The sequence below is a fragment of the Somniosus microcephalus genome, chromosome 18 (assembly GCF_052327205.1).
Source record: "Somniosus microcephalus isolate GS21.2 chromosome 18, FLI_Smic_1.0, whole genome shotgun sequence".
Lineage (NCBI taxonomy): Eukaryota > Metazoa > Chordata > Chondrichthyes > Squaliformes > Somniosidae > Somniosus > Somniosus microcephalus.
The window spans coordinates 4,736,815-4,764,755 of record NC_141004.1 but is presented as its reverse complement, the minus strand read 5'-3'; the positions used below and the strand labels follow the sequence as shown (position 1 = coordinate 4,764,755).

Below are 27,941 nucleotides of genomic sequence, written 5' to 3'. Positions count from 1 at the left end.
GTCAAGCAAGGGAAAATAGCGTGGGTTGGCCACAAGTCGATGGAGGCGGGACTAAAACCCCAAAAGTGGGAGTCCCGCCTCCATCACGTCCCCATTGATAAAATCCAGCCCAAAGTCTTCACTAAATCTGCGCAATCGGGCAGTGGAATAGAACGTGATCGTTTATTATTTTTTCTTTCCATTAAAAAGTATTCCTCGATGTGTATACGTGACCTGGAGCAGTTTTATTAACGCGGCTGAAAATGGGTTTATCACAAAAATAAACATTTTTAATCAGAGTGTTCAGTCCTTCACCTGTGAGTAACCGGATTTAAAATCACTGAAAATTACTTAAAAAATTATACTGAACTATTTAATAAGAACATAAGAAATAGTAGCAGGAGACGGCCATTCGGCCCCTCGAGCCTGCTCCGCCATTCAATAAGATCCTGGCTGATCTTCGACCTCAACTCCACTTTCCCGCCTGATCCCAATATCCCTTGATTCCCCGAGAGTCCAAAAATCTATCGCTCTCAGCCTTGAATATGTATATAATAGTTTCATTGGTGTACACAAGTCAGTTTCTTAGTAAATTAAATATTTTTTGATATGTAAAAAAACTTTTAAACCTAGTGCCTGAGAAACTGAGCACCATTTGAAATGACTTCAGGGGTGAGGACTGGAGGGAAAACTCAAGGAACTGAGTGCAGGAATCCTAATCCTCTCTTCATCGTGTTCATCTGTATGAAAGGGGACCACTCTCACTCTATGACCTGGGTGCGTTAAGCTCTACCTTGCTCCGAGCACAGGCGCAGGTTTACAGTCTGCCACTCCAGCCGCCTCACTAAAGCCCAACAAAGCCCCTTAAATAACGGGGGCAAAAACCAGCGCGGTTTTCAGCTCAGTTTTCATCGCAAGTGAGGAAAGTGGCGCAACACCACATGATTGCTCATTTTCACCATCAACTCCTGCTGCTAATCCTGAGTCAACCCCTCTGGTGAGCAGACCGGTTACTGACCAGGGATGGACGGTAGCGGTGAATCCCGGCAGAGCGCGGGTCTGACAGGGAGTGTATTCTGGGGACTGGCGAGCGCTCAGCCTGTATAGTTAATGGAGGAACAATCGTCGACTGGCCTCCCACACTCTACCAGCGGAATCGTGTCTCCTTCTCCTCTGCCAATCTCCACTATTTTATTTTCACAACAAGCCCATTGAAGTCACATCAGCTACAAGCACAGTCTCACATTATAATTCACTAGTAGAATCTTTTTTAGTCAGAGTTGGGTAGCGTGTGCACTGATTGTGGGTCAGACCTATCACATGCTGGGTGAAAGGAAACACTGCACTCCTGCCTGAGACTGGACAGTACAATTTCAGGCAGCAAGCTCCTCAGTTTTCAATCGATAAAAACACAATCTGCACACACGGGATTGGACAATTTCACACACAAAGGAGTGGGGCAGGTTTGCATTTACATTCTGTCCTGAAGCCTTTCCTCCAATTCTGCTTTTCTACTGCTCAGGAGATGGCAACCTGATACTTCAAGTGTCTCAGTGTCGGCTCCTGTCCACATACAGCACATACTGGGTAAAAGGGAACGACTCACTCCCGTCTGGTACTGTATGGCCCGTGTGTGTCTCAGTGTCAGCTCCTGTCCACATACAGCACATACTGGGTAAAAGGGAACGACTCACTCCCGTCTGGGACTGTACGGTCCATGTGTGTCTCAGTGTCGGCTCCTGTCCACATACAGCACATACTGGGTAAAAGGGAACGACTCACTCCCGTCTGGGACTGTACGGCCCGTGTGTGTCTCAGTGTCAGCTCCTGTCCACATACAGCACATACTGGGTAAAAGGGAACGATTCACTCCCGTCTGGGACTGTACGGTCCATGTGTGTCTCAGTGTCGGCTCCTGTCCACATACAGCACATACTGGGTAAAAGGGAACGATTCACTCCCATCTGGGACTGTACGGCCCGTGTGTGTCTCAGTGTCGGCTCCTGTCCACATACAGCACACACTGGGTAAAAGGGAACGATTCACTCCAGCCTGGTACTGTACGGTCCATGTGTGTCTCAGTGTCAGCTCCTGTACATGTACAGCACACAGCGGGTAAAAGGGAACGATTCACTCCAGCCTGGTACTGTATGGCCCATGTGTGTCTCAGTGTCAGCTCCTGTCCACATACAGCACATACTGGGTAAAAGGGAACGATTCACTCTCGTCTGGTACTGTATGGCCCATGTGTGTCTCAGTGTCGGCTCCTGTCCACATACAGCACACACTGGGTAAAAGGGAACGATTCACTCCCGTCTGGGACTGTACGGCCCGTGTGTGTCTCAGTGTCAGCTCCTGTCCACATACAGCACATACTGGGTAAAAGGGAACGATTCACTCCCGTCTGGGACTGTACGGCCCATGTGTGTCTCAGTGTCGGCTCCTGTCCACATACAGCACACACTGGGTAAAAGGGAACGATTCACTCCCGTCTGGGACTGTACGGCCCGTGGGTGTCTCAGTGTCAGCTCCTGTCCACATACAGCACATACTGGGTAAAAGGGAACGATTCACTCCCGTCTGGGACTGTACGGCCCATGTGTGTCTCAGTGTCAGCTCCTGTCCACATACAGCACATACTGGGTAAAAGGGAACGACTCACTCCCGTCTGGGACTGTATGGCCCATGTGTGTCTCAGTGTCGGCTCCTGTCCACATACAGCACATACTGGGTAAAAGGGAACGATTCACTCCAGCCTGGTACTGTATGGCCCGTGTGTGTCTCAGTGTCAGCTCCTGTCCACATACAGCACATACTGGGTAAAAGGGAACGACTCACTCCCGTCTGGGACTGTACGGTCCATGTGTGTCTCAGTGTCGGCTCCTGTCCACATACAGCACATACTGGGTAAAAGGGAACGACTCACTCCCGTCTGGGACTGTACGGTCCATGTGTGTCTCAGTGTCAGCTCCTGTCCACATACAGCACATACTGGGTAAAAGGGAACGATTCACTCCCGTCTGGGACTGTACGGCCCATGTGTGTCTCAGTGTCAGCTCCTGTCCACATACAGCACATACTGGGTAAAAGGGAACGATTCACTCCCGTCTGGGACTGTACGGCCCGTGTGTGTCTCAGTGTCGGCTCCTGTCCACATACAGCACATACTGGGTAAAAGGGAACGATTCACTCCCGTCTGGGACTGTACGGCCCGTGTGTGTCTCAGTGTCAGCTCCTGTCCACATACAGCACATACTGGGTAAAAGGGAACGATTCACTCCAGCCTGGTACTGTATGGCCCATGTGTGTCTCAGTGTCAGCTCCTGTACACATACAGCACATACTGGGTAAAAGGGAACGATTCACTCCAGCCTGGTACTGTATGGCCCATGTGTGTCTCAGTGTCAGCTCCTGTCCACATACAGCACATACTGGGTAAAAGGGAACGATTCACTCCCGTCTGGGACTGTATGGCCCGTGTGTGTCTCAGTGTCAGCTCCTGTCCACATACAGCACATACTGGGTAAAAGGGAATGATTCACTCCAGCCTGGTACTGTACGGTCCATGTGTGTCTCAGTGTCAGCTCCTGTCCACATACAGCACATACTGGGTAAAAGGGAACGATTCACTCCAGCCTGGTACTGTATGGCCCATGTGTGTCTCAGCGTCGGCTCCTGTCCACATACAGCACATACTGGGTAAAAGGGAACGATTCACTCCCGTCTGGGACTGTATGGCCCGTGTGTGTCTCAGTGTCAGCTCCTGTCCACATACAGCACATACTGGGTAAAAGGGAACGATTCACTCCCGTCTGGGACTGTACGGTCCATGTGTGTCTCAGTGTCAGCTCCTGTCCACATACAGCACACAGCGGGTAAAAGGGAACGATTCACTCCCGTCTGGGACTGTACGGCCCGTGTGTGTCTCAGTGTCAGCTCCTGTCCACATACAGCACATACTGGGTAAAAGGGAACGATTCACTCCAGCCTGGGACTGTACGGTCCATGTGTGTCTCAGTGTCGGCTCCTGTCCACATACAGCACATACTGGGTAAAAGGGAACGACTCACTCCAGCCTGGGACTGTACGGTCCATGTGTGTCTCAGTGTCGGCTCCTGTCCACATACAGCACATACTGGGTAAAAGGGAATGATTCACTCCAGCCTGGTACTGTATGGCCCATGTGTGTCTCAGTGTCGGCTCCTGTCCACATACAGCACATACTGGGTAAAAGGGAATGATTCACTCCAGCCTGGTACTGTACGGCCCATGTGTGTCTCAGTGTCAGCTCCTGTCCACATACAGCACATACTGGGTAAAAGGGAACGATTCACTCCAGCCTGGGACTGTACGGTCCATGTGTGTCTCAGTGTCAGCTCCTGTCCACATACAGCACATACTGGGTAAAAGGGAACGATTCACTCCCGTCTGGGACTGTACGGTCCATGTGTGTCTCAGTGTCAGCTCCTGTCCACATACAGCACATACTGGGTAAAAGGGAACGATTCACTCCAGCCTGGTACTGTATGGCCCATGTGTGTCTCAGTGTCGGCTCCTGTCCACATACAGCACATACTGGGTAAAAGGGAACGATTCACTCCCGTCTGGGACTGTACGGTCCATGTGTGTCTCAGTGTCAGCTCCTGTCCACATACAGCACATACTGGGTAAAAGGGAACGATTCACTCCAGCCTGGTACTGTATGGTCCATGTGTGTCTCAGTGTCGGCTCCTGTCCACATACAGCACATACTGGGTAAAAGGGAACGATTCACTCCAGCCTGGTACTGTACGGTCCATTTGTGTCTCAGTGTCAGCTCCTGTCCACATACAGCACACACTGGGTAAAAGGGAACGATTCACTCCAGCCTGGTACTGTATGGCCCATGTGTGTCTCAGTGTCAGCTCCTGTCCACATACAGCACATACTGGGTAAAAGGGAACGATTCACTCCCGTCTGGGACTGTACGGCCCATGTGTGTCTCAGTGTCAGCTCCTGTCCACATACAGCACATACTGGGTAAAAGAGAACGATTCACTCCAGCCTGGTACTGTATGGCCCGTGTGTGTCTCAGTGTCGGCTCCTGTCCACATACAGCACACAGCGGGTAAAAGGGAACGATTCACTCCCGTCTAGGACTGTACGGTCCATGTGTGTCTCAGTGTCGGCTCCTGTCCACATACAGCACATACTGGGTAAAAGGGAACGATTCACTCCCGTCTGGGACTGTATGGCCCATGTGTGTCTCAGTGTCGGCTCCTGTCCACATACAGCACATACTGGGTAAAAGGGAACGATTCACTCCCGTCTGGGACTGTATGGCCCATGTGTGTCTCAGTGTCGGCTCCTGTCCACATACAGCACATACTGGGTAAAAGGGAACGATTCACTCCCGTCTGGGACTGTATGGCCCGTGTGTGTCTCAGTGTCGGCTCCTGTCCACATACAGCACATACTGGGTAAAAGGGAACGATTCACTCCCGTCTGGGACTGTACGGTCCATGTGTGTCTCAGTGTCGGCTCCTGTCCACATACAGCACATATTGGGTAAAAGGGAACGATTCACTCCAGCCTGGTACTGTACGGCCCATGTGTGTCTCAGTGTCAGCTCCTGTCCACATACAGCACATACTGGGTAAAAGGGAACGATTCACTCCAGCCTGGTACTGTATGGCCCATGTGTGTCTCAGTGTCAGCTCCTGTCCACATACAGCACATACTGGGTAAAAGGGAACGATTCACTCCCGTCTGGGACTGTACGGTCCGTGTGTGTCTCAGTGTCAGCTCCTGTACACATACAGCACACAGCGGGTAAAAGGGAACGATTCACTCCCGTCTGGGACTGTACGGCCCGTGTGTGTCTCAGTGTCGGCTCCTGTACCTGTACAGTACACAGCGGGTAAAAGGGAACGGTTCACTCCCGTCTGGGACTGTACGGCCCGTGTGTGTCTCAGTGTCAGCTCCTGTACATGTACAGCACACAGCGGGTAAAAGGGAACGATTCACTCCCGTCTGGGACTGTACGGCCCGTGTGTGTCTCAGTTTCGGCTCCTGTACACACACAGCACACAGCGGGTAAAAGGGAACGATTCACTCCCGTCTGGTACTGTATGGCCCGTGTGTGTCTCAGTGTCGGCTCCTGTACCTGTACAGTACACAGCGGGTAAAAGGGAACGATTCACTCCCGTCTGGGACTGTACGGCCCGTGTGTGTCTCAGTGTCGGCTCCTGTACACATACAGCACACAGCGGGTAAAAGGGAACGATTCACTCCCGTCTGGTACTGTATGGCCCGTGTGTGTCTCAGTGTCGGCTCCTGTACACATACAGCACATACTGGGTAAAAGGGAACGGTTCACTCCCGTCTGGGACTGTATGGCCCGTGTGTGTCTCAGTGTCGGCTCCTGTACACATACAGCACACAGTGGGTAAAAGGGAACGATTCACTCCCGTCTGGTACTGTATGGCCCGTGTGTGTCTCAGTGTCGGCTCCTGTACACATACAGCACATACTGGGTAAAAGGGAACGGTTCACTCCCGTCTGGGACTGTATGGCCCGTGTGTGTCTCGGTGTCGGCTCCTGTACAAGTGCAGTACACACTGGGTAAAAGGGAACGATTCACTCCCGTCTGGGACTGTATGGCCCGTGTGTGTCTCAGTGTCGGCTCCTGTACACGTGCAGCACACACTGGGTAAAAGGGAATATTCACTCCCGTCTGGGACTGTACGGCCCGTGTGTGTCTCAGTGTCAGCTCCTGTACACATACAGTACACACTGGGTAAAAGGGAACGATTCACTCCTGTCTGGGACTGTACGGCCCGTGTGTGTCTCAGTGTCGGCTCCTGTACACATACAGTACACAGCGGGTAAAAGGGAACAATTCACTCCCGTCTGGGACTGTATGGCCTGTGTGCGTCTCAGTGTCGGCTCCTGTACACGTACAGCACACAGCAGGTAAAAGGGAACGATTCACTCCAGCCTGGTACTGTATGGCCCGTGTGTGGCTTAGTGTCAGCTCCTGTACATGTACAGTACACACTGGGTAAAAGGGAACGATTCACTCCAGCCTGGTACTGTACGGCCCGTGTGTGTCTCAGTGCCAGCTCCTGTACATGTACAGTACACACTGGGTAAAAGGGAACGATTCACTCCCGTCTGGGACTGTACGGCCCGTGTGTGTCTCAGTGTCGGCTCCTGTACATGTACAGTACACACTGGGTAAAAGGGAACGATTCACTCCAGCCTGGTACTGTACGGCCCGTGTGTGTCTCAGTGTCGGCTCCTGTACACATACAGCACAAACTGGGCAAAAGAGAACGATTCACTCCAGCCTGGTACTGTACGGCCCGTGTGTGTCTCAGTGTCAGCTCCTGTATATGTACAGTACACACTGGGTAAAAGGGAACGATTCACTCCAGCCTGTTACTGTATGGCCCGTGTGTGTCTCATAGAAACATAGAAACATAGAAGATAGGAGCAGGAGTAGGCCATTCGGCCCTTCGAGCCTGCTCCGCCATTCAATGAGATCATGGCTGATCATCCAAATTCAGTACCCTGTCCCTGCCTTCTCCCCATATCCCTTGATCCCTTTAGCCTTAAGAAATATATCCAACTCTTTCTTGAATATATTTAATGAACTGGCCTCCACCGCCCTCTGTGGCAGAGAATTCCACAGGTTCACCACTCTCTGGGTGAAGAAATTCCTCCTCATTTCAGTCCTAAATGGCTTACCCCTTATCCTTAAACTATGACCCCTGGTTCTGGACTCCCCAGCCATCAGAAACATCCTTCCTGCATCTAATCTGTCCAGGCCTGACAGAATTTTATAGGTTTCGATGAGATCCCCTCTCAATCTTCTAAACTCCAGTGAGTATAAGCTCAATCGACACAATTTCTCCTCATACGTCATTCCTGCCATCCCAGGTATCAGCCTGGTGAATCTTCGCTGCACTCCTTCCATGGCAAGAACGTCCTTCCTCAGGTAAGGCAACCAAAACTGCACACAATACTCAAGGTGTGGTCTCACCAAGGCCCTGTACAACTGTAGCAAGACATCCTTGTTCCTGTACTCGAACCCTCTTGCTACGAAGGCCAACATACCATTTGCCTTCTTAACCGCCTGCTGCACCTGCATGCTTACCTTCAGCGGCTGGTGCACAAGAACACCCAGGTCTCTTTGCACTTCCCCTTCTCCCAATCTATTACCATTCAAATAATAATCTGCCTTCCTGTTTTTACCACCAAAGTGAATAACCTCACATTTATCCACATTATAGTGCATTTGCCATGTTTTTGCCCAATCACCCAACCTGTCCAAATCGTACTGGAGTTTCACGACATCCTCCTCCCAGCATACCCTCCCACCCAGCTTTGTGTCGTCTGCAAATTTGGAGATATTACATCCAATTCCCTCATCCAGATCATTAATATATATTGTGAACAGCTGGGGTCCTAGGACCGATCCTTGCGGTACCCCACTAGTCACTGCCTGCTACTCGGAAAACGACCCGTTTATTCCAACTCTTTGCTTTCTGTCCGCCAACCAGTTCTCTATCCAAGTCAATACCTTGCCCCCAATCCCATGTGCCTTAATTTTGCATGCTAATCTCTTATGTGGGACCTTATCCAAAGCCTTCTGAAAGTCCAAATACACCACATCCACTGGTTCTCCCTCATCGATTTTACCAGTTACATCCTCAAAAAATTCCAGTAGATTAGTCAAGCATGATTTACCTTTTGTAAATCCATGTTGACATTGTCCGATCCTGTCACTGCTTTCCAAGTGCTCTGCTATTACATCTTTTATAATGGACTCTAGCATTTTCCCCACTACCGATGTCAGGCTTACTGGTCTATAATTCCCTGCTTTTTCTCTACCACCTTATTGAATAGTGGGGTAACATTAGCTACCCTCCAATCCATGGGTACTGTTCCAGAGTCTATCGAGTTCTGGAAAATGACCAGCAATGCATCTACTATTTCTAGGGCCACTTCCTTAAGTACCCTGGGATGTAGATTATCAGGCCCTAGGGATTTATCGGCCTTCAGTCCCATCAATTTTCCTAACACCATTTCCCTACAAATACTGATTTCTTTCAGTTCCACCCTTTCATCAGACCCTATGTTCCCCGGCATCTCTGGGAGGTTATTTGTGTCCTCCTTTGTGAAGACAGAACCAAAATATGTATTTAGTTGGTCGGCCATTTCTTTGTTCCCCATTATAAATTCCCCTGATTCTGACTGCAAGGGACCTACGCTTGACTTCACCAATCTTTTTCTCTTCACATATCTATAAAAGCTTTTACAGTCAGTTTTTATGTTCCCTGCAAGCTTACTCTCATATTCTATTTTCCCTTTCTTAATTAATCCCTTTGTCCTCCTTTGTTGAATCCTAAACTGCTCCCAATCCTCAGGATTATTGCTTTTTCTGGCCAATTTATATGTCCTCTCCTTGGATCTTATGCTATCCCTAATTTCCCTTGTTAGCCATGGTTGAGTCACCTTTTTTGTTTTATTTTTATGCCAAACTGGGATGAACAAATTCTGTAGCTCATCCATTCAGCCTTTGAATGTTTGCCATTGCCTATCCATCATCAACCCTTTGAGTGCCATTCCCCAATCAATCCTACCCAACTCGCTCCTCAGACCATCGTAGTTTCCTTTATTTAAATTGAGGACCCTAGTCTCTGAGTCAACTACTTCATTCTCCATCTTAATGAAGAATTTGATTATATTATGATCGCTCCGACCCAAGGGGCCTCGTACAACAAGATTGCTAATTAATCCTTTCTCGTTACATAATACCCAGTCTAAGATGGCCTGATCTCTGGTTGGTTCCTCGACATATTGGTCCAGGAAACCATCCTGTAAACACTCCAGGAATTCCTCCTCCACAGTATTGTTACTAATTTGGTTGGCCCAATCTATATGTAGATTAAAGTCACCCATGATGACTGCCGTGCCCTTATTGCACGCTTCTTTAATTTCCCTTTTAATAACATCCCCAACCTCCACCTTACTGTTTGGAGGTCTATATACCACTCCCACTAACATTTTTTTCCCCTTAGTATTCCTCAATACTACCCATACAGGTTCCACATCATCAGAGCTAATATCCTTCATTACAATTGTGTTAATCCCTTCTTTAACCAGTAATGCTACCCCACCTCCCTTTCCTTTTTGCCTATCTTTCCTGAATATCGAATACCCCTGAATGTTGAGTTCCCAGTCTTGGCCATCCTTGAGCCACGTTTCCGTAATCCCAACCAAATCATATTCGTTTACCTCTATTTGCGCAGCCAATTCATCCACCTTATTACAAATGCTCCTCGCATTAAGACACAAAGACTTCAGGCTTGTTTTTTTAACGCTCTTAGACCTATTAGAATTATTATTTACTGTGGCCACGTTTGATTTAAACCACTGATTTCTCTGACTGCCACTTTTGTTTTTCTCCTTCCTATCTTTTGCTTTTATCCTTGTTTCCCTTTTCTCTGTCTCCCTGCTCAGGTTCCCAACCCCCTGCCATTTTAGTTTAAACCCTCCCCCACAGCACTAGCAAACACTCCCCCTAGGACATCGGTTCCAGCCCTGCCCAGGTGCAAACCGTCCAGTTTGAACTGGTCCCACCTCCCCCAGAACCGGTTCCAATGTCCCAGGAACTCGAATCCCTCCCCCTAGCACCATTCCTCTAGCCACGTATTCATCTGAAGTATCCTTCTATTTCTACTCTGACTAGCACGTGGCACTGGTAGCAATCCGGAGATTACTACCTTTGAGGTCCTGCTTTTTAATTTATCTCCTAACTCCCTATATTCAGCTTTTAGGACCTCATCCCGCTTTTTACCTATATCGTTGGTGCCTGCTCCTGTACACATACAGCACACACTGGGTAAAAGGGAACGATTCACTCCCGTCTGGTACTGTACGGCCCGTGTGTGTCTCAGTGTCAGCTCCTGTCCACGTGCAGTACACACTGCGAATACACCGCTGATACAATAGCAGCTTTGGTGTTATACTTCAGATGCTGACCAGCCCTGTTTACAGTTAATGTTGTATTACACAAACCTGCACTGTCTGCTGTTGCTTGTCATTCGGGCTGGGAGAGTTGAGGCCTGTTGCTTGATGAAGTAAGAGCTGTCTCGCTGCTTGTAGAGCCTGAAATCAAAGAGGAAGAAAGGAGAGGTGTGAGAAAATGTTGTAGATCCACAAATCCTTTTTTTCTGTTGACCTACATAGACTGGGTGATCAAATATTAACGGGAAGGCCTCAGCCAACACCTCCACAGGCATCTGCCTCTGACCATTCACATCTGGCATCTCTGACCATTCACATCTGGCATCTCTGACCATTCACATCTGGCATCTTTGACCATTCCCATCTGGCATCTCTGACCATTCACATCTGGCATCTTTGACCATTCATATCTGGCATCTCTGACCATTCCCATCTGGCATCTCTGACCATTCCCATCTGGCATCTCTGACCATTCCCATCTGGCACCTCTGACCATTCACATCTGGCATCTTTGACCATTCATATCTGGCATCTCTGACCATTCCCATCTGGCATCTCTGACCATTCACATCTGGCATCTCTGACCATTCCCATCTGGTATCTCTGACCATTCCCATCTGGCATCTTTGCCCATTCACATCTGGCATCTCTGACCATTCACATCTGGCATCTCTGACCATTCACATCTGACATCTCTGACCTTTCACATCTGGCATCTCTGACCATTCCCATCTGGCATCTCTGACCATTCACATCTGACATCTCTGACCTTTCACATCTGGCATCTCTGACCATTCCCATCTGACATCTCTGACCATTCACATCTGACATCTCTGACCATTCACATCTGGCATCTCTGACCATTCCCATCTGGCATCTCTGACCTTTCCCATCTGGCATCTCTGACCTTTCCCATCTGGCATCTCTGACCATTCCCATCTGGCATCTCTGACCATTCCCATCTGGCATCTCTGACCTTTCCCATCTGGCATCTCTGACCTTTCCCATCTGGCATCTCTGACCTTTCCCATCTGGCATCTCTGACCTTTCCCATCTGGCATCTCTGACCTTTCCCATCTGGCATCTCTGACCTTTCCCATCTGGCATCTCTGACCACTGCGCTGCTGTTCCTGGAATGTTGCCGCTTCACAGAGGCGCAGGTAAAGCAATGCAAGCTGCAACTCTCACTCTGTTAGATACAATCTGCGATAAGATTTGGTGAATTACGGGCACTCTCAGCTCTCGGGTTGAGCGCTACCCTCAGTAGGCTTTTGCCAAAAGACTCAGTGGGTAGTGTCGTGCCACAAACACAGCGAGTCAGTCATTCCTCCCCGAGAGAAGGTTTCAGCCGTAACCCTTCCTCTCCCACAGTGGGCCCAAGCTGTACCCTCGCTCTCAGGTGCTGATTCCAGCCCCGGACAGCAGTGGCGGGAACACTAGAATTGTCCCCAGCTAGCCCGCATTAGGGAGGGGGAGGGGGGGGGCACAATCCTCTGGGATTCCATCCCTGACTGGATTGGAAACAAACCCACTCTGGGCAACCACAGACCCATCAGTCTAACATCGATACAACAACAACTTGTGTTTATATAGCGCCTTTAACCTAGAAAAACATCCCAAAGCACCTCACAGGAGCGATTATCAGACAGGATTCAGCATCCAACCAAATAAGGAGCTGGGAGGAGGCGTGGCTAAGAGTTTGGTCAAAGAGGTGGGGTTTAAGGAGGGTCTTGAAGGGGGAGGGAGAGGTGGAGAGGAGGAGAGGTTTAGGGAGAGAATTCCTGGAAAAATTATAGAATTCATCATCAGGAACAAACCTGCGGGGTTTGACAATAATTGATTTCCTGAGGAAGTGGCAGTGACAATAATGTTGGATTGTGACCTCGTTTTGGGTTGGTGATGGTTGCTTCACTGTCCCGGGGTATTAAGTTCAGAAACAGGAGTCAGTTTAGAACTTATGAAGAGAATAGGTCAGATTAAAGTGCTCCCAGGTTAGTAAGAACATAAGAAAATAATGACTATGCATTTAGCAGTTAATTATAATATAGAGACTTAATATATAATATGAGGAGTTAGCACAGTCTAACGTGACTGTAAATATATATATTACAATATTGTTAATTGTTTAGCCTGTAACAGTCGTGTCGTGGTTATGTCATAGAGTCATAGAGTCATAGAGTTTTACAGCACAGAAAGAGGCCCTTCGGCCCATCGTGTCTGCGCCGCCCATCCATCCCTGTCCAGTCTAATCCCATTTTCCAGCATTTGGTCCATAGCCTTGTATGCAATGGCATTTCAAGTGCTCATCCAAATGCTTCTTGAATGTTGTGAGGGTTCCTGCCTCCACCACCCTTTCAGGCATTGAGTTCCACATTCCAACCACCCTCTGGGTGAAAAAGTTCCTCCTCAAATCCCCTCTAAATCTCCTGCCCCTTACCCTGAATCTATGCCCCCTTGTTATTGACCCCCCCACTAAGGGGAAAAGTTCCTCTTTATCTACCCTATCTATGCCCCTCATTATTTTGTACACCTCAATCAGGTCCCCCCTCAGCCTTCTCTGCTCCAAGGAAAACAACTCCAGCCTGTCCAGCCTCTCTTCATAGCTGAGGCGCTCCATCCCAGGTAACATCCTGGTGAATCTTCTCTGCACCCTCTCCAAAGCAATCACATCCTTCCTATAGTGAGGCGACCAGAACTGCACACAGTACTCCAGCTGTGGCCTCACCAGCGTTTTGTACAGCTCCATCATAACCTCCCTGCTCTTATATTCTATGCCTCGGCTAATGAAGGCAAGTATTCCATATGCCTTTTTAACCACCTTATCTACCTGCTCCGCTGCCTTCAGGGATCTATGTACATGTACACCAAGGTCCCTCTGACCCTCTGTACTTCCTAGGGTCCTACCACTCATTGTGTATGCCCTTGCCTTATTTGTCCGTCCAAAATGCATCACCTCGCACTTTTCAGGGTTAAATTCCATTTGCCACTTTTCCGCCCATCTGACCAACCCGTTTATATCATCCTGTAGCTGGAGGCTTTCCTCCTCGCAATTTACCACCCCACCAATTTTCGTGTCATCTGCGAACTTACTGATCATACCTTTTACATTCTCATCCAAATCATTTATGTAGATCACAAACAATAAGGGACCCAGCACCGATCCCTGAGGTACCCCACTGGACACAGGCTTCCAGTCACAAAAGCAACCTTCGACCATCACCCTCTGCCTCCTGCCACTCAGCCAGTTTAGGATCCAACGCGCCAAGGCACCCTGGATCCCATGGGCTCTTACTTTCTTGACCAGTCTCCTATGCGGGACTTTGTCAAAAGCTTTACTGAAGTCCATGTAAAGCACATCCACAGCATTTCCCTCATCCACCCGACTAGTCACCCCCTCGAAAAATTCGATCAGATTTGTTAGACATGATTTACCCTTGACAAAGCCATGCTGACTATCCCCGATTAATCCTTGCCTCTCCAAGTGGAGATTAATTTTGTCCCTCAGAATTTTTTCCAATAATTTCCCCACCACAGATGTTAGACTCACTGGCCTGTAATTCCCTGGTTTATCCCTGCTACCCTTCTTGAATAATGGTACTACGTTAGCTGTTCTCCAGTCCTCTGGTACATCCCCTGTGGCCAGAGAGGTTCTGAAAATTAGTGTCAGAGCCCCTGCAATCTCCTCCCTTGCCTCCCACAGCAGCCTGGGATACATCTCGTCCGGGCCTGGGGATTTATCCACTTTTTGGCCCGCTAAAACCGCTAGCACCTCCTCCCTCTCGATGCTAATATGTTCGAGTATGTCACAGTCCCCTTGCCCGATTTCTATGTCTGCATCGTCTTTCTCCATAGTGAACACAGATGCAAAAAATTCATTTAAAACCCCGCCTACATCCTCTGGCTCTACACACAGATTGCCACTTTGGTCCCTAATGGGCCCTACCCTTTCCCTGGTTATCCTCTTGCCCTTAATATACTTATAAAACATCTTAGGATTTTCCTTTATTTTGCTCGCCAGTGTTATTTCATGGCCCCTCCTCGCCCTCCTAATTTCTTTTTTAAGTATGCCCCTGCTCTTTTTATACTCCTCTAGGGCTTCTTCTGTCTTTAGTCTTTTGTAACTGCCAAAAGCCCCCCTTTTATTTCTAATGCATTTTTGTATATCCCTTGTCATCCAAGGTTCCCTTTGCTTGTTGGTCCCACCCTTGACCTTTACAGGAACATGTTGGCGTTGTACTCTCTCTATTTCCCTTCTGAAAGTCTCCCACTGTTTTGATGTGGATTTTCCTATAAGCAGCTGCTCCCAGTCCACTTTGGCCAGATCCTGCCTTATCATATTAAAATCGGCCTTCCCCCAATTTAGAACCCTTATTTCCGGGCCGTCTTTGTCTTTTTCCATGACCACCTTAAATCTCACCGAATTATGGTCACTGTCGCCAAAATGCTCTCCTACTGACACTTCCACCACTTGCCCGGCTACATTCCCCAGTAATCCAGGCAGGCTCAAACATTCTCCGACTGACTGGAATACCAACCCATGGGTACCAGAGGCATTTCTCTCCACTTGCCTGGATGAATGCAGCTCCAACAACACTCAAGAAGCTCAACACCATCCAGGACAAAGCAGCCCACTTGATTGACACCCCATCCACCACCTTAAACATACACTCCATCTACCACCGGTGCACCTTAGCTGCAGTGTGTACCATCTACAAGATGCACTGCAGCAATTCGCCAAGGCTTCTTCGGCAGCACCTCCCAAACCCACGACCTCTTCCACCTAGAAGGACAAGGGCAGCAGGCGCATGGGAACACCACCACCTCCAAGTTCCCCTCCAAGTCACACATCATCCTGACTTAGAAATATATCGCCGTTCCTTCATCGTAGCTCGGTCAAAATCCTGGAACTCCCTCCCTAACAGCATTGTGGGAGCACCTTCACCACACGGACTGCAGCGGTTCAAGAAGGCGGCTCACCACCACCTTCTCAAGGGCAACTAGGGATGGGCAATAAATGCTGGCCTTGCCATCGACGCCCACAACCCGAGAGTGAATTTGAAAAAACTTGATCCTGTGTGTTAAGATAGAATATGGATCCCTAGCGTGTAACAGGCAGCTTTGTGCTGAAACCCATAAAAATACAAACAAAGCACTAGGGTTAATTTCTGGAGGGATAAAATTGAAAAGCAGGGAAGTTATGCTAAACTTGTATAGACTTTGGTTAGACCACACTTGGAGTGCTGTGCACAATCTGGTCTCCATATTATAAAAAGGATATAGAGGCACTGGAGAAGGTGCAAAAATGATTTACAAGGATGATACCAGAACTGAGAGGTTATAACACTGACTGAGATACATCATACATTCATTATTAACCAATATACTGAATCAATGACCCATCAATACAGCATCATAGTGATAGAAGGATGCACAAACCCAATAAAAGATTAACACATAGGTCAGAGAGACATGATAACTCAATCACACATGACATTGATGGAGACACCTTGTAACCCAGTAATGCACCAACACACTGACCAACTACTTAACCCAGTAATAGAGAACACACTGGCACAATAATCCATTAATACAATTCCCTGACAGAGGGACACCATAATTGAGTAATACAGTAACATATTACAGCGACGCCATGACCCAGGAATACAGCAACACACTGACAGAGACACCATAACCAGAACATGCACCAAAACAAGGACAGAGGGACATATTAATTGATTTATAACCAATATACTGAACAGGGAGAGTCAATAACTCAGCAATATACCAACATGTTGATCGGAGGATACATAAACCCTCGAATTCATTAACACATGGGTCAGAAAGACAATGGAGCCTAATTCCCTCGGCAATGCCAGCGGATTCTGGTCGTGACTCCGGTGAAAGGGCTCAGCAAAGGCCAGGAGTCCAATGTACCAGGTGCAGAGCTTGCTTAGCTGGGAAATCGAGATCGGCCTTGTATGGATCGGAGCTCCCGCCCACGCTGTGCGAAGCTGGCCATGACAGAGGGGACGGGGCAGTGGTGGGGACCACCCACACTGGAGGTTCCCGCTCTAAGACCGGAGGTTGGCACGCCCGGTGAGGGGGCCCTAGATAAAGGGAAGTTTACTTGCCCAAGATTGGGACGTGCTCTAGACTGCCAAAGGAAGGGAGAGTTATTTTGTATAAATGTTTGAATCAGCCCCCTGACACAGAGGGCGAGGTGGGGGAACGGCAAAGGGAGGGGGGCGGAGAGAGGGCAGGAGGGGGGGAGGCAGCCAGGAGCTGAAGGCTCTGTCAGCTTTGGGAAGGTGAGCACCAAGGTGGGAAATGCCCTGGGTTGGGTTTTTTGTGTTAAGGGTGTTATATCAATAGTTGCTTATTACGGTAACTCAAACAAATGAGATTCTAATTGGTTTTACAAGGACAGTGAGATAAGAAAGAAAAACAAACTGTGAAAAAACGAGTGAGGAGAGTAACTGGGGAGAATAGAGCAAAATGTAAAAAGGTAATTCAGAGGAGCAATAATAATGCAAATACAATTGTAAGAAATTCTACCTGGATTGCACCAGTGAAGGGTTATCAAAAGGGAACTGAGATCCTTTAACGATGGAAATGGGCTTGAAACTGAGGACGAGCAAAACTTAGTTACCATACTGAATGGTTACTCCCTGGGAGTTCTCACTGGAAAATACATGAGTGGCCGTCAGCTGCTGTGGGAGGTTCTTGCACAGAGCGTCCCAGACATGCCCGAAAGGGATGAAATCTTCAAAGTGTTAACAGTCACCATGAGGGAGGCAATTAACAGAGAGAAGGTCCCAATTGATTGGAAACTAGCCAGTGTGGTAGCTGTGTTCAGAAGAAGCTGATAAAACAAACTCGGGTAACTGCAGATCCATCAGTCTGACACCAGTAACTGGCAGGGTGATGAAATCAATGGGAAATAACTTGAGGATTACCTTTGTAAAAATAACCCAGTAAAGGACAGTCAGCACCGAATGAGAAAGGGCCGATACTCTCTGAACAGTTACTTTGAGTCTTTTGGACAAGGGGTATCCCAAGTGGATGGTGGAACGCTCTGATATCTAGAATTCTAGGAAACATTTAAAGGGTAGACAGACTTGCATCTCTGCAGCATCCTTCACAACCTCAGGACATCCCAAAGCACTTCACAGACAATGAAGCATTTTCCAAAAAAATTGTAGTTACTTTTGCAATGTAGGAAACACGGCAGTCAATTTGCGCACAGCAAGCTCCCAAAAACAGTAATGAGATAACGACCAGATAATTAGATAGGGTAGCTAGCGAGAAACGATTTCCGCTGGTTGGAGATTCTAGGACTCGGGCCCAGTCTAAAAATTAGAGCCAAACCTGAAATTAGGAAACACTTTTAACGCTTTTCAGGAGTGAGATTAGGTTACACAAAGGGCGGGAGAAGTTTGGAACTCTCTTCCGCAAACAGCAATTGTTGCTAGGTCAATTGTTAATTTTAAATCGGAAATTGATAGCTTTCTGTTAACCAAAGGTATTAAGGGATATGGGCCAAAGGCGGGTATATGGAGTTAGGTCACAGATCAGCCATAATCACATTGGACAGGCTCGAGGGGCTGAATGGCCTCCTCCTGTTCCTGTGTTCCGATGATCTGTTTTAGTGATGATGGATGAGAACTCCCTGCTCTTCTTTGAAATAGTGCCATGGGATCTTTTACACCACCTGAGAGAGCAGACGGGGACTCGGTTTAACGTTTAAAGTTCCACATGAAAGGCTATTTTGGATCGACATAAAGGACTTGGATTGAGAAATTCAATGTAATTAGGTCACATGTATGAATAATACTAAACTAGGGAGAGCTGCGGAGTTTGATGATGATGCCCAGAAGGATCCAGACAGTAAATATAAGTAGCAGATCTCTAACCGATGTCATTCAGCACAGATAAATGCAAGGTTTTACACAAGAAGATTAAAATAGGGGACCTACTTTACTCAATGCATGATGTTGAACCAACTATAGGAGAGGCTGAGAGAAATCTGGGGGTGATAGTAAACTTTACACCTTCCATGCTCAGTCACGATTAACAAGGAAAAACAAAGAAAAAAAATAAAGACTTGCATTTCTACAGCGCCTTTCATGACCTCAGGACGTCCCAAAGCGCTTTACAGCCAATGAAGTACTTTTGAAGTTTAGTCACTGTTGTAATGTAGGAAACACGGCAGCCAATTCAATAGCATACAGGTCTGGGGCTGTTAAGCTGAAACTGTATTGTGCTCTGATCAGGTGCCAGTTTGAGTACTGTATTCAGAACTGGTCACTGAGGCACTCAGAAATGTTCAAGCCCTTGGGAAGTTTGCAGAGAAGGGCCACAAGACTGATCCCTAGTGAGTTATAAAAAAAGGTTCGAAAATGCAGACTTTTTAAACCTTGAAAGAAGTCAGATGAGAATAGACCGTATCGAGGTACTGAGAGCAGTAGGCAAGGTTAATCCTGAGACGGTATTTCGAGTTAAACCAGGACTGCAGGACAAGGGGACACAGTGGGAAAGGACAAGGACAAGGATGGGCTCCAGGTAGGGGAGTGGAATCATTCATGACACTGTGACGGAGGGACGGTGGGCTTCAATGGAGGGATGAGCTGGGTGGCCTCCCTCACCCTTTATCTTTGCAACTCACCGATTACCAAATCCCCGCTATTTTTTCAAACCAGCGTGAGGTAACCCTATTTTAGGAAGAGAGTCAGTAACGCGGTGATTCCAGAAAGACTAGCTCCTGTAAATCAGGGCCTTTAAAAAGCAGTGATGTGTGAAGCTTTACAACATCAAAGGCCCAACTTCGAGCATTTCCCCCTCTCACGGGGTCCTGAAGTCAGCAATAAAAAGTAAACCTTTAAAATGATTTGTTCAAATGTGACTTCAAGAAGAAAACAATAAAAGGGTTTGGAACACACTGACAGAAATAAAACTCCCAGCATCCCATCCACCGCCTCATGGCCCCACAGCTGCCCGCTCACTTTCAATCAGTTTCAAATCCAATAGGAAATTTAACAATCTCAAGTTTTACCTCTTCAGTGCCCCCTCGCCCATCCCCCCCGGCCCCCCGCCCACCACCCTCACCCGCCCCCTGCCTCGCCTGACTCTCTCTGTACTAAGGATGAGCGGGCACCTTCCAGTACCACACTCAGGTGCCCAGTTTTCATGTGCCAGCCCAGACAATGAGTGTTACCAGTTAATCATCTATGAGCCGGAATCGCACAGTGCTGTACTCACCTGACACCCACACTAACTCTAACAGACTAACCCCAACCTAGCACTTAACCCTAACGCTAAAACCCTAACAGCCTAACCCTCACCTAACCCTTCTTCTTCTTGGGCAGTCCCTCAGAACCGAGGATGACTTGCTTCCACATTAAAAATGAGTTCTCAGGTGACTGATGAGTCCAATGCGGGACCTACAGTCTCTGTCACAGGTGGGGCAGACGGTGGTTGAAGGGGCGGGTGGGTGGGGTGCTTGGGTTGACGTGCGCTCCTTCCGCTGTTTGCACTTGGCTTCCGCTTGCTTCCGGCGAAGAGACTCGAGGTGTTCAGCGCCTTCCCGGATGCTTCTCCTCCACTTTGTACGGTCTTGGGCCAGGGATTCCCAGGTATCGGTGGGGATGTTACACTTTTTCAAGGAGGCTTTGAGGATGTCCTTGAAGCATTTCCTCTGCCCACCTGGAGCTCTCTTGCCGTGCCGGAGCTCCGAGTAGAACGCTTGTTTTGGGAGTCTCGTATCGGGCATGCGGACAACCCTTAATGCTAAGCCCTAACCCTAACAGCCTAACCCTCACCTAAACCTTAACCCTAACACTAAAACCCTAACCAAACCCAAACCCCGAACATTAACCGAACTGTAATTTTAGCTCCAATCATAACTCTAATCATAACCTCAAAACCTTAACCCTAACTTCCTAACACTAACCTAAGCCTAACCCTAAACCCCTATCCCTGATCCTAACCCTAGCCCGAACCCCTTAAAGTACAGATCAGCCATGGTCTAACTGAATGGTGGAACAGGCTAAAGGGGCTGAATGGCCTCCTCCTGTTCCTATGTTCTGATGTTGAATGCCAGCCCAGAGTTTGGCAGCAGCAGTGCTGGAAGATAGCCGAGGCTGTGCTACTGCTGCTGCAGGAGCCAGAAACCACCCAGGGGAGATGGTTTTTTATGAGGCTCTTCTTGAGGCACGAGTGCTGCCAGTGGCTGAGGCAAAGGGCCACAGTTGGATACTGCCCATCAGCAATTTAGTTCTGAGCTCTTAGCCCACCCTGACCATCCGGCAACGTGATCTTTGCTTCGCTGGCACGTTTGGAACTCTCCTCGGCTCCAGGGAAAGCCTGTAAACTGGCAACTGGAAATCACACACAGACTTCGAAACAACTGAGCAAGGAGGGTCAGGTGCGTCTACACTTGCTTCTCGTGTGAGATGTGAAAGTTAATTATAATGTACAAATGTCCATTCTCTCCCTCCCCCATTTGCCTGCTGACCGAGCGATGAGTCCAAGACCAGGTCATTAGTGTCAGTGTGGCTCAGTGGGCAGCTCGCTCGCCTCTGAGTCCGAAGGTCGTGGGTCCAAATCCCACTCCAGAGACTTGAACCCATAATCCAGGCTGGCACTCCCAGTGCAGTACTGAGGGAGCGCCGCACTGTCGGAGGGGCAGTACTGAGGGAGCGCCGCACTGTCGGAGGGGCAGTACTGAGGGAGCGCCGCACTGTCGGAGGGGCAGTACTGAGGGAGTGCTGCACTGTCAGAGGGGCAGTATTGAAGGAGGACTGCAGTGTCAGAGGGGCAGTACTGAGGGAGCGCTGCACTGTCGGAGGGGCAGTACAGAGGGAGAGCTGCACTGTCAGAGGGGCAGTACTGAGGGAGGGCTGCACTGTTGGAGGGGCAGTACTGAGGGAGCACTGCACTGTCGGAGGGGCAGTACAGAGGGAGAGCTGCACTGTCGGAGGGGCAGTACTGAGGGAGCGCTGCACTATCGGAGGGGCATTACTGAGGGAGCGCTGCACTGTTGGAGAGGCAGTACTGAGGGAGTGCTGCACTGTCAGAGGGGCAGTGCTGAGGGAGGGCTGCACTGTCGGAGGGGCAGTACAGAGGGAGAGCTGCACTGTCGGAGGGGCAGTACTGAGGGAGGGCTGCACTGTCGGAGGGGCAGTACTGAGGGAGCACTGCACTGTCGGAGGGGCAGTACAGAGGGAGAGCTGCACTGTTGGAGGGGCAGTACTGAGGGAGCGCTGCACTGTCAGAGGGGCAGTACTGAGGGGATGCTGCACTGTCGGAGGGGCAGTACTGAGGGAGCACTGCACTGTCGGAGGGGCAGTACTGAGGTAGTGCCGCACTGTGGGAGGGGCAGTACTGAGGGAGTTCCGTACTGTGGGAGGGGCAGTACTGAGGGAGTGCTGCTCTGTCAGATGTGCCGTCCTTCTGATGGGATGTTAAACAGAGGCACCATTTGCTCTCTCAGGTGGACATAAAAGATACCACGGGACTATTTCGAAGAAGAGCAGGGGAGTTCTCCCCGGTGCCCTGGCCAATATTTATCCCTTAACCAACACGTGAAAACAGATTATCTGTCCTCACCCGATATTCAAACACGGGCTAGAAGCTCCAGGCCTATACTCGTTAGCCTGAGATCGTCTGTCTATTTTAGGGGATTAGGTGGAACATTGCACACTGCTGATGGCAGGGGCGGAATTCCTACTCCATGCCCTTTCTGGCTGGAAGGCAGGCCACTTACACTCAAGGTGGCACCCTGGCACTGTCCTGGCTGATACCAGCTAGCTCAGCACAAAGCAAAGATCGCACCTGGGACCTGCGGAAGAAAATATGACAATCATACAGTAGCTGAATGGCCAGCACCAAGCCATGCTGAGTGTTAGCCCCACCGTTATAGAGTTGCGTGTTTGGCCTTTGGCGCCCTAGGATGGAGAGATCCTCATCCTGATCTGCTGTGGGACTGCGCAAGAAAGCAGCTCATCGCAATGGAAGTTAAAAGGAAAGAAAGTCTTGCATTTCTATAGCGCCTTTCATTACCTCAGCACATCCCAAAGTGCTTTACAGCCAATTAAGTCAATTTCGAAGTGCAGTCACTGTTGCAATGTAGGAAATGCAGCATCCAGTTAGTGCACAGCAAGCTCCCACAAACAACAATGAGATAATGACCAGGAAATCTGTTTTTAGTGATGTTAAGATACCAGGGAGAACTCACCTGCTCTTCTTTGAAATAGTGCAGTGGGATCCTTTACATCCAGCTGACAGAACTAGGCTTAACAACTCATCTGAAAGACAGCACCTCCGACAGTACAGCACACCCTTGGTACTGCCCCTCCGACAGTGCAGTACACCCTCAATACTACCCCTCCGACAGTGCAGCACACCCTCAGTACTGCCCCTCCGACAGTGCAGCACTCCCTCAGTACTGCCCCTCCAACAGTGCAGCGCTCCCTCAGTACTGCCCCTCCAACAGTGCAGCGCTCCCTCAGTACTGCCCCTCCAACAGTGCAGCGCTCCCTCAGTACTGCCCCTCCGACAGTGCAGCGCTCCCTCAGTACTGCCCCTCCGACAGTGCAGCTCTCCCTCTGTACTGCCCCTCCGACAGTGCAGCGCTCCCTCAGTACTGCCCCTCCGACAGTGCAGCCCTCCCTCGGTACTGCCCCTCTGACAGTGCAGCACTCCCTCAGCACTGCCCCGGAGTGTCAGCCTGGATTATGGGCTCATGTCTCTGGAGTGGGACTCGAACCCATGTCCTTTCTGACTCAGGAGGCGAGAGTGCTGCCCACTGAGCCAAGGCTGGCACCTGAAACCTGAAGGAGAGGGCTGATGAGCACTGCTCCCCAATGGACATCACTCCTGATCATGGGCAGTGACTCCCGCTGGAAATCGTGTGTGGGCCAACGTCGGGACAGGATCTGTGAAGCCTGCCAACCCTCGCTGTCCAGACTCCTGCCCGGAGAATGGCCGCTGGTGGGGTGCGGGGTAGAGGAGAGCTGTTGACACCCCTGCGAGAGGAAGCTGGGGGGGGGAAGCAGTTTCCACGCAGAGAGAGAGCGCTGTAAGAAACCGCACGTTAAACATGTGTCCACAAGATGCCTTTCTGCACAGTGAAAGCAGCACTGTGTTTCCTGAAAACTCACACTGAGTGTGGAGTCAGTCTTTACACCCTGACTGCCCCCTGCTTAACCCCACTGAAAAACCAAAAAAAAAGCAAATTGACCCCCCCTGTGGGGGAATTTCCATTAAAAGTAATGTTTTGGCAGGCTTGGAAAAAAAAAAGATAATTTAATTCTGGCGAAACAGAGACCAGATTTATGAAAAGACTGGATTGTGTCAAACAGGAGTCCAGAGCAGTTTGATATTTTTGCGAAAAGATTTTTAAAAAAAATTCTTCCACTTTAGACAAACAAGAGAGATAGTGTTTCCTTAACAACCGGGCTTTTCAAATGCGAACTCCAATCGCTGCTCTCTCAAGATGAAAACCAGCTGTCTCATAAATGCACTTTTCTCTCACTGCGCTAGAAAGCCCACAACCTGCCTGTTGTCTCTGACTGACTCACAACCACAGTTTCACTTCAATCACACATTTCCCCCCCCTCCAAAAAACAAAGTTTCTTTTTTTTTCTTTAAACAGACGCAGCTACAGAAGTTTGGTCTCGGTGCCAACATAAGCAGGCAGCCCTGCGAGGAGCGCACGCGGGACCCGCACTACAGCTCCACAGGCTTTGAAAAGAGAAAGCCATTAATTTTTCCCCTCCTCAAACAGAATGAGCATTGTTAGTCCCGCCACTCTGACAGGTTTTATGAGGTCTGAGTGCTGGCGGGGAGAGGGAGGGTTGGGGGGGGGATGGAGGGGTCACAGGGGGCGAGTGTAGAGTCTGGCACTGATGCTGACAGCAGGCCGCTGCTGCTCCAGTTATGTCAACAACCAGGCTGTAAATCTGAAGTGGGCATCAGAATTGATTAGCCACGCCATCACTGCCCCCCTCTATCGCAGGAAACCTCCTGCAGGCGGCTTTCCAACCAATTCTCATCCTTATCTGAAAGTTCTCTGACAGCTCCTGGTATCTGGGAGGCCTTGTGATTTGTTGTTCTTCCCGGTCCCAGTACTCTCCGCCCCGCCCCACCATCCCAATTTAACAGAAGATAGAAACATGCAATCCAAGGGCGGAGAATAATCAATGCTGAGGACATCCCGACCAATCTTTTTCCTAAGTGTTCCCCCCTGCCCCACCCTGGAGACATCACCATCCCACCACCCCTCCCTCTGCTACATCCACCTGAATGTCCGTGTGGGAGAAAGACTGAGGCTCTTTTCATTTACAGTGAGTGTTGACCAAGGGTTGGGTGTTAACCAATCTTGGCTACACGTGCGACCTTTACTGGATAAGGTTGGATCGGGTGGATGCGGGGAGGATGTTCCCGATGATGGGTGAAACTAGAACTAGGGGGCATAGTCTTAGAATAAGGGGCTGCTCTTTCAAAACTGAGATGAGGAGGAACTACTTCACTCAGAGGGTGGTAGGTCCATGGAATATGCTGCCCCAAAAAGCTGTAGAAGCTACATCATTACATAAATTTAAAACAGAAATAGACAGTTTCCTAGAAGTAAAGGGAATTAAGGGTTACGGGGAGCGGGCAGGAATTTGGACATGAGTCTAGGTTCGGATCGGTCATGGCCCTGTGGGTGGCGGAGCGGGCCCAGGGGCCGTGTAGCCTGATCCTGCTCCTATTTCGTGTGTCTAATTCTGTTAGATTCAGGAGATGGTTCTGTGATAGTGGATTGGCGGTTAGGATCAGATCAGCCATGATCTTATTGAATGGCGGAGCAGGCTCGAGGGGCCGATTGGCCTACTCCTGCTCCTATTTCTGATGTTCTTATGTTATCGTTTCCCTCTCGGTAACCCAGCGGGCGCAGTGACCCATTGTGGCGCCTGTGACCACGGCCCAGACACGGAACGGCCCCCACTTCAACTCCAGCTGGATTCCCCGCTCAGGCCTGAGTTAAAATTACAGTCGGGTCTCGATGATGTCACCGGGCCACAACATGCAGGTGTAAAGAAGGACCCCGTTGGCTCCGGGCGCCTGTCCTTGCTGCCTGTTCAGGAGACATAGGAACATAAGAAATGGGAGCAGGAGTCGGCCATTGGGCCCCTCGAGCCTGCTCCGCCATTCAATGAGATCATGGCTGATCTGATCTTGGCCTCAACTCCACTTTCCCGCCCGATCCCCATAACCCTCGACTCCCCTGTAGTTCAAATATCTGTCAATCTCCGCCTTGAATATATTCACTGACTCCGCCTCCACAGCTCTCTGGGGTAGAGAATTCCAAAGATTCACGACCCTCTGAGGGAAGAAATTCCTCCTCATCTCCGCTTTAAATGGGCGACCCCTTATTCTGAGACTATGCCCCCTAGATCTAGATTCCCCCACGAGGGGAAACATCTTCTCTGCATCTACTTTGTCGAGCCCCCTCAGAATCTTACATATTTCAATAAGATCACCTCTCATTCTTCTAAACTCCAGTGAGTATAGGCCCAACCTGCTCAACCTTTCCTCATAAGACAACCCCTTCATCCCAGGAATCAACCTCGTGAACCTTCTCTGAACTGCCTCCAATGCAAGTATATCCTGAGAGCAGGTTAACATTTCAGATGTTGCGATCCTGGCGGCTTCCGGTCAGGTAAGAGCCAGGGCGATTTTAACTGCCCACGCGCTAGGTTTCTGCTGAGCGTGTCGGGTTAAAATCGCCCCCGTTAACTCAGCACAGACCAGGGACCCAGCGTTCTACATGGCTTTGTGCAATGGCTACTGTGGAGGAGGGACGAGGGGGAAGACCAATCCATAGTCTGAAAGGGTTCCACTTGCCTCTGATGATGAAATTACTCCTGCTGCAGGGTTTTAGTGAGATCACCTGTCGCTCGGACCAGGTGTGATGGGGTTTACACCCCATGCTCCACACAAGCAATTCACGAACGTGTTATCAGGGATGAGAGGCTTTCGTGCTGAAGAAACAGTGAGGCTCTTTTCATTTACTTTGACCCCGGTTTAAAGATGTGTTTAATCCACTGTCTTAGCTGAAGGAACATCATTTGGACAATTCCTCTGAGGAACCTACTCCACATGGTGCATTGGGTGGTAAGAACAAGCTTCAAATAGAACCCACGTGTACTTAGTGACAGATCCCCCAGGCTTGGACCTGTCACAGCATCTGTAGGTGAAGCTCAATCGCTTCAGGTGTGGAATGGTCAGATGTGCTGCCAATGACTATAAATGGGGCTTTCATGGCTCCTCCCTTTGACATTGTGGTCAGTTAGAAGCTGTAGGGCCTCTTGCAGGCTGCACCCCTTGGCAAGGGCTCCCTGGTTCCCCAATGGACCTGCCCAATGTCCTTCACTCAGCTATTGAATGGTCACAACACTCAGGCCAACACGCTTGACCTGGCAGTCTATTTATAAATAAATCTCTCCTGCACCCTCTCCATGGCCGTGACATCTTCCCTGAGGTAAGGAGCCTAAAAACTAGGGACAATGGGGGTGAAACTAGACCTCGTTTCTCGGGCCCGAAACAAGTGCGAAAAGGTCCAATTTCACGGGGGTATGTCCCATGCTCCAAATGCACCTGAAATAGGTCTGGTGCCATATTGGCTTGGGCGATATTCAGGCGCCCCTGCAGCTGCCTTCAATAGGCTCTAAGCCCTCTCTGTATGCTGATGGAGGGCTTGACGCCTGTTTAAGGACCCTGCTCTGAAATTGGTCGAAAGCCATGTGAAGTTACCTGGATTTCTCTCTTCTTAACCAGATGTGAGTCTAGCAGACATGCTGCTGGGATCTAACAGTTAGAGAACAAGCCGTGAATTTACAAGAACAATTCTGCACAATGGTGAATGGAAAGCAGTTGATCAAAAGCTCCCTCTTACACTCCAG

At 49.4% G+C, this 27,941-nt stretch overlaps 1 protein-coding gene across 3 annotated transcripts in view; it reads right to left on the bottom strand.

Moving 5' to 3' along the window:
- foxp4 (forkhead box P4) overlaps positions 1 to 27,941 on the bottom strand; it is a 728,261-nt gene that overhangs the window by 416,066 nt on the left and 284,254 nt on the right. For all 3 annotated transcript variants that reach the window (XM_086010975.1, XM_086010973.1, XM_086010974.1), the window contains one exon: positions 11,047 to 11,136. In XM_086010975.1, coding sequence (XP_085867101.1) covers positions 11,047 to 11,136 — 90 coding nt within the window. The remainder of the gene's footprint in view (positions 1 to 11,046; positions 11,137 to 27,941) is intronic.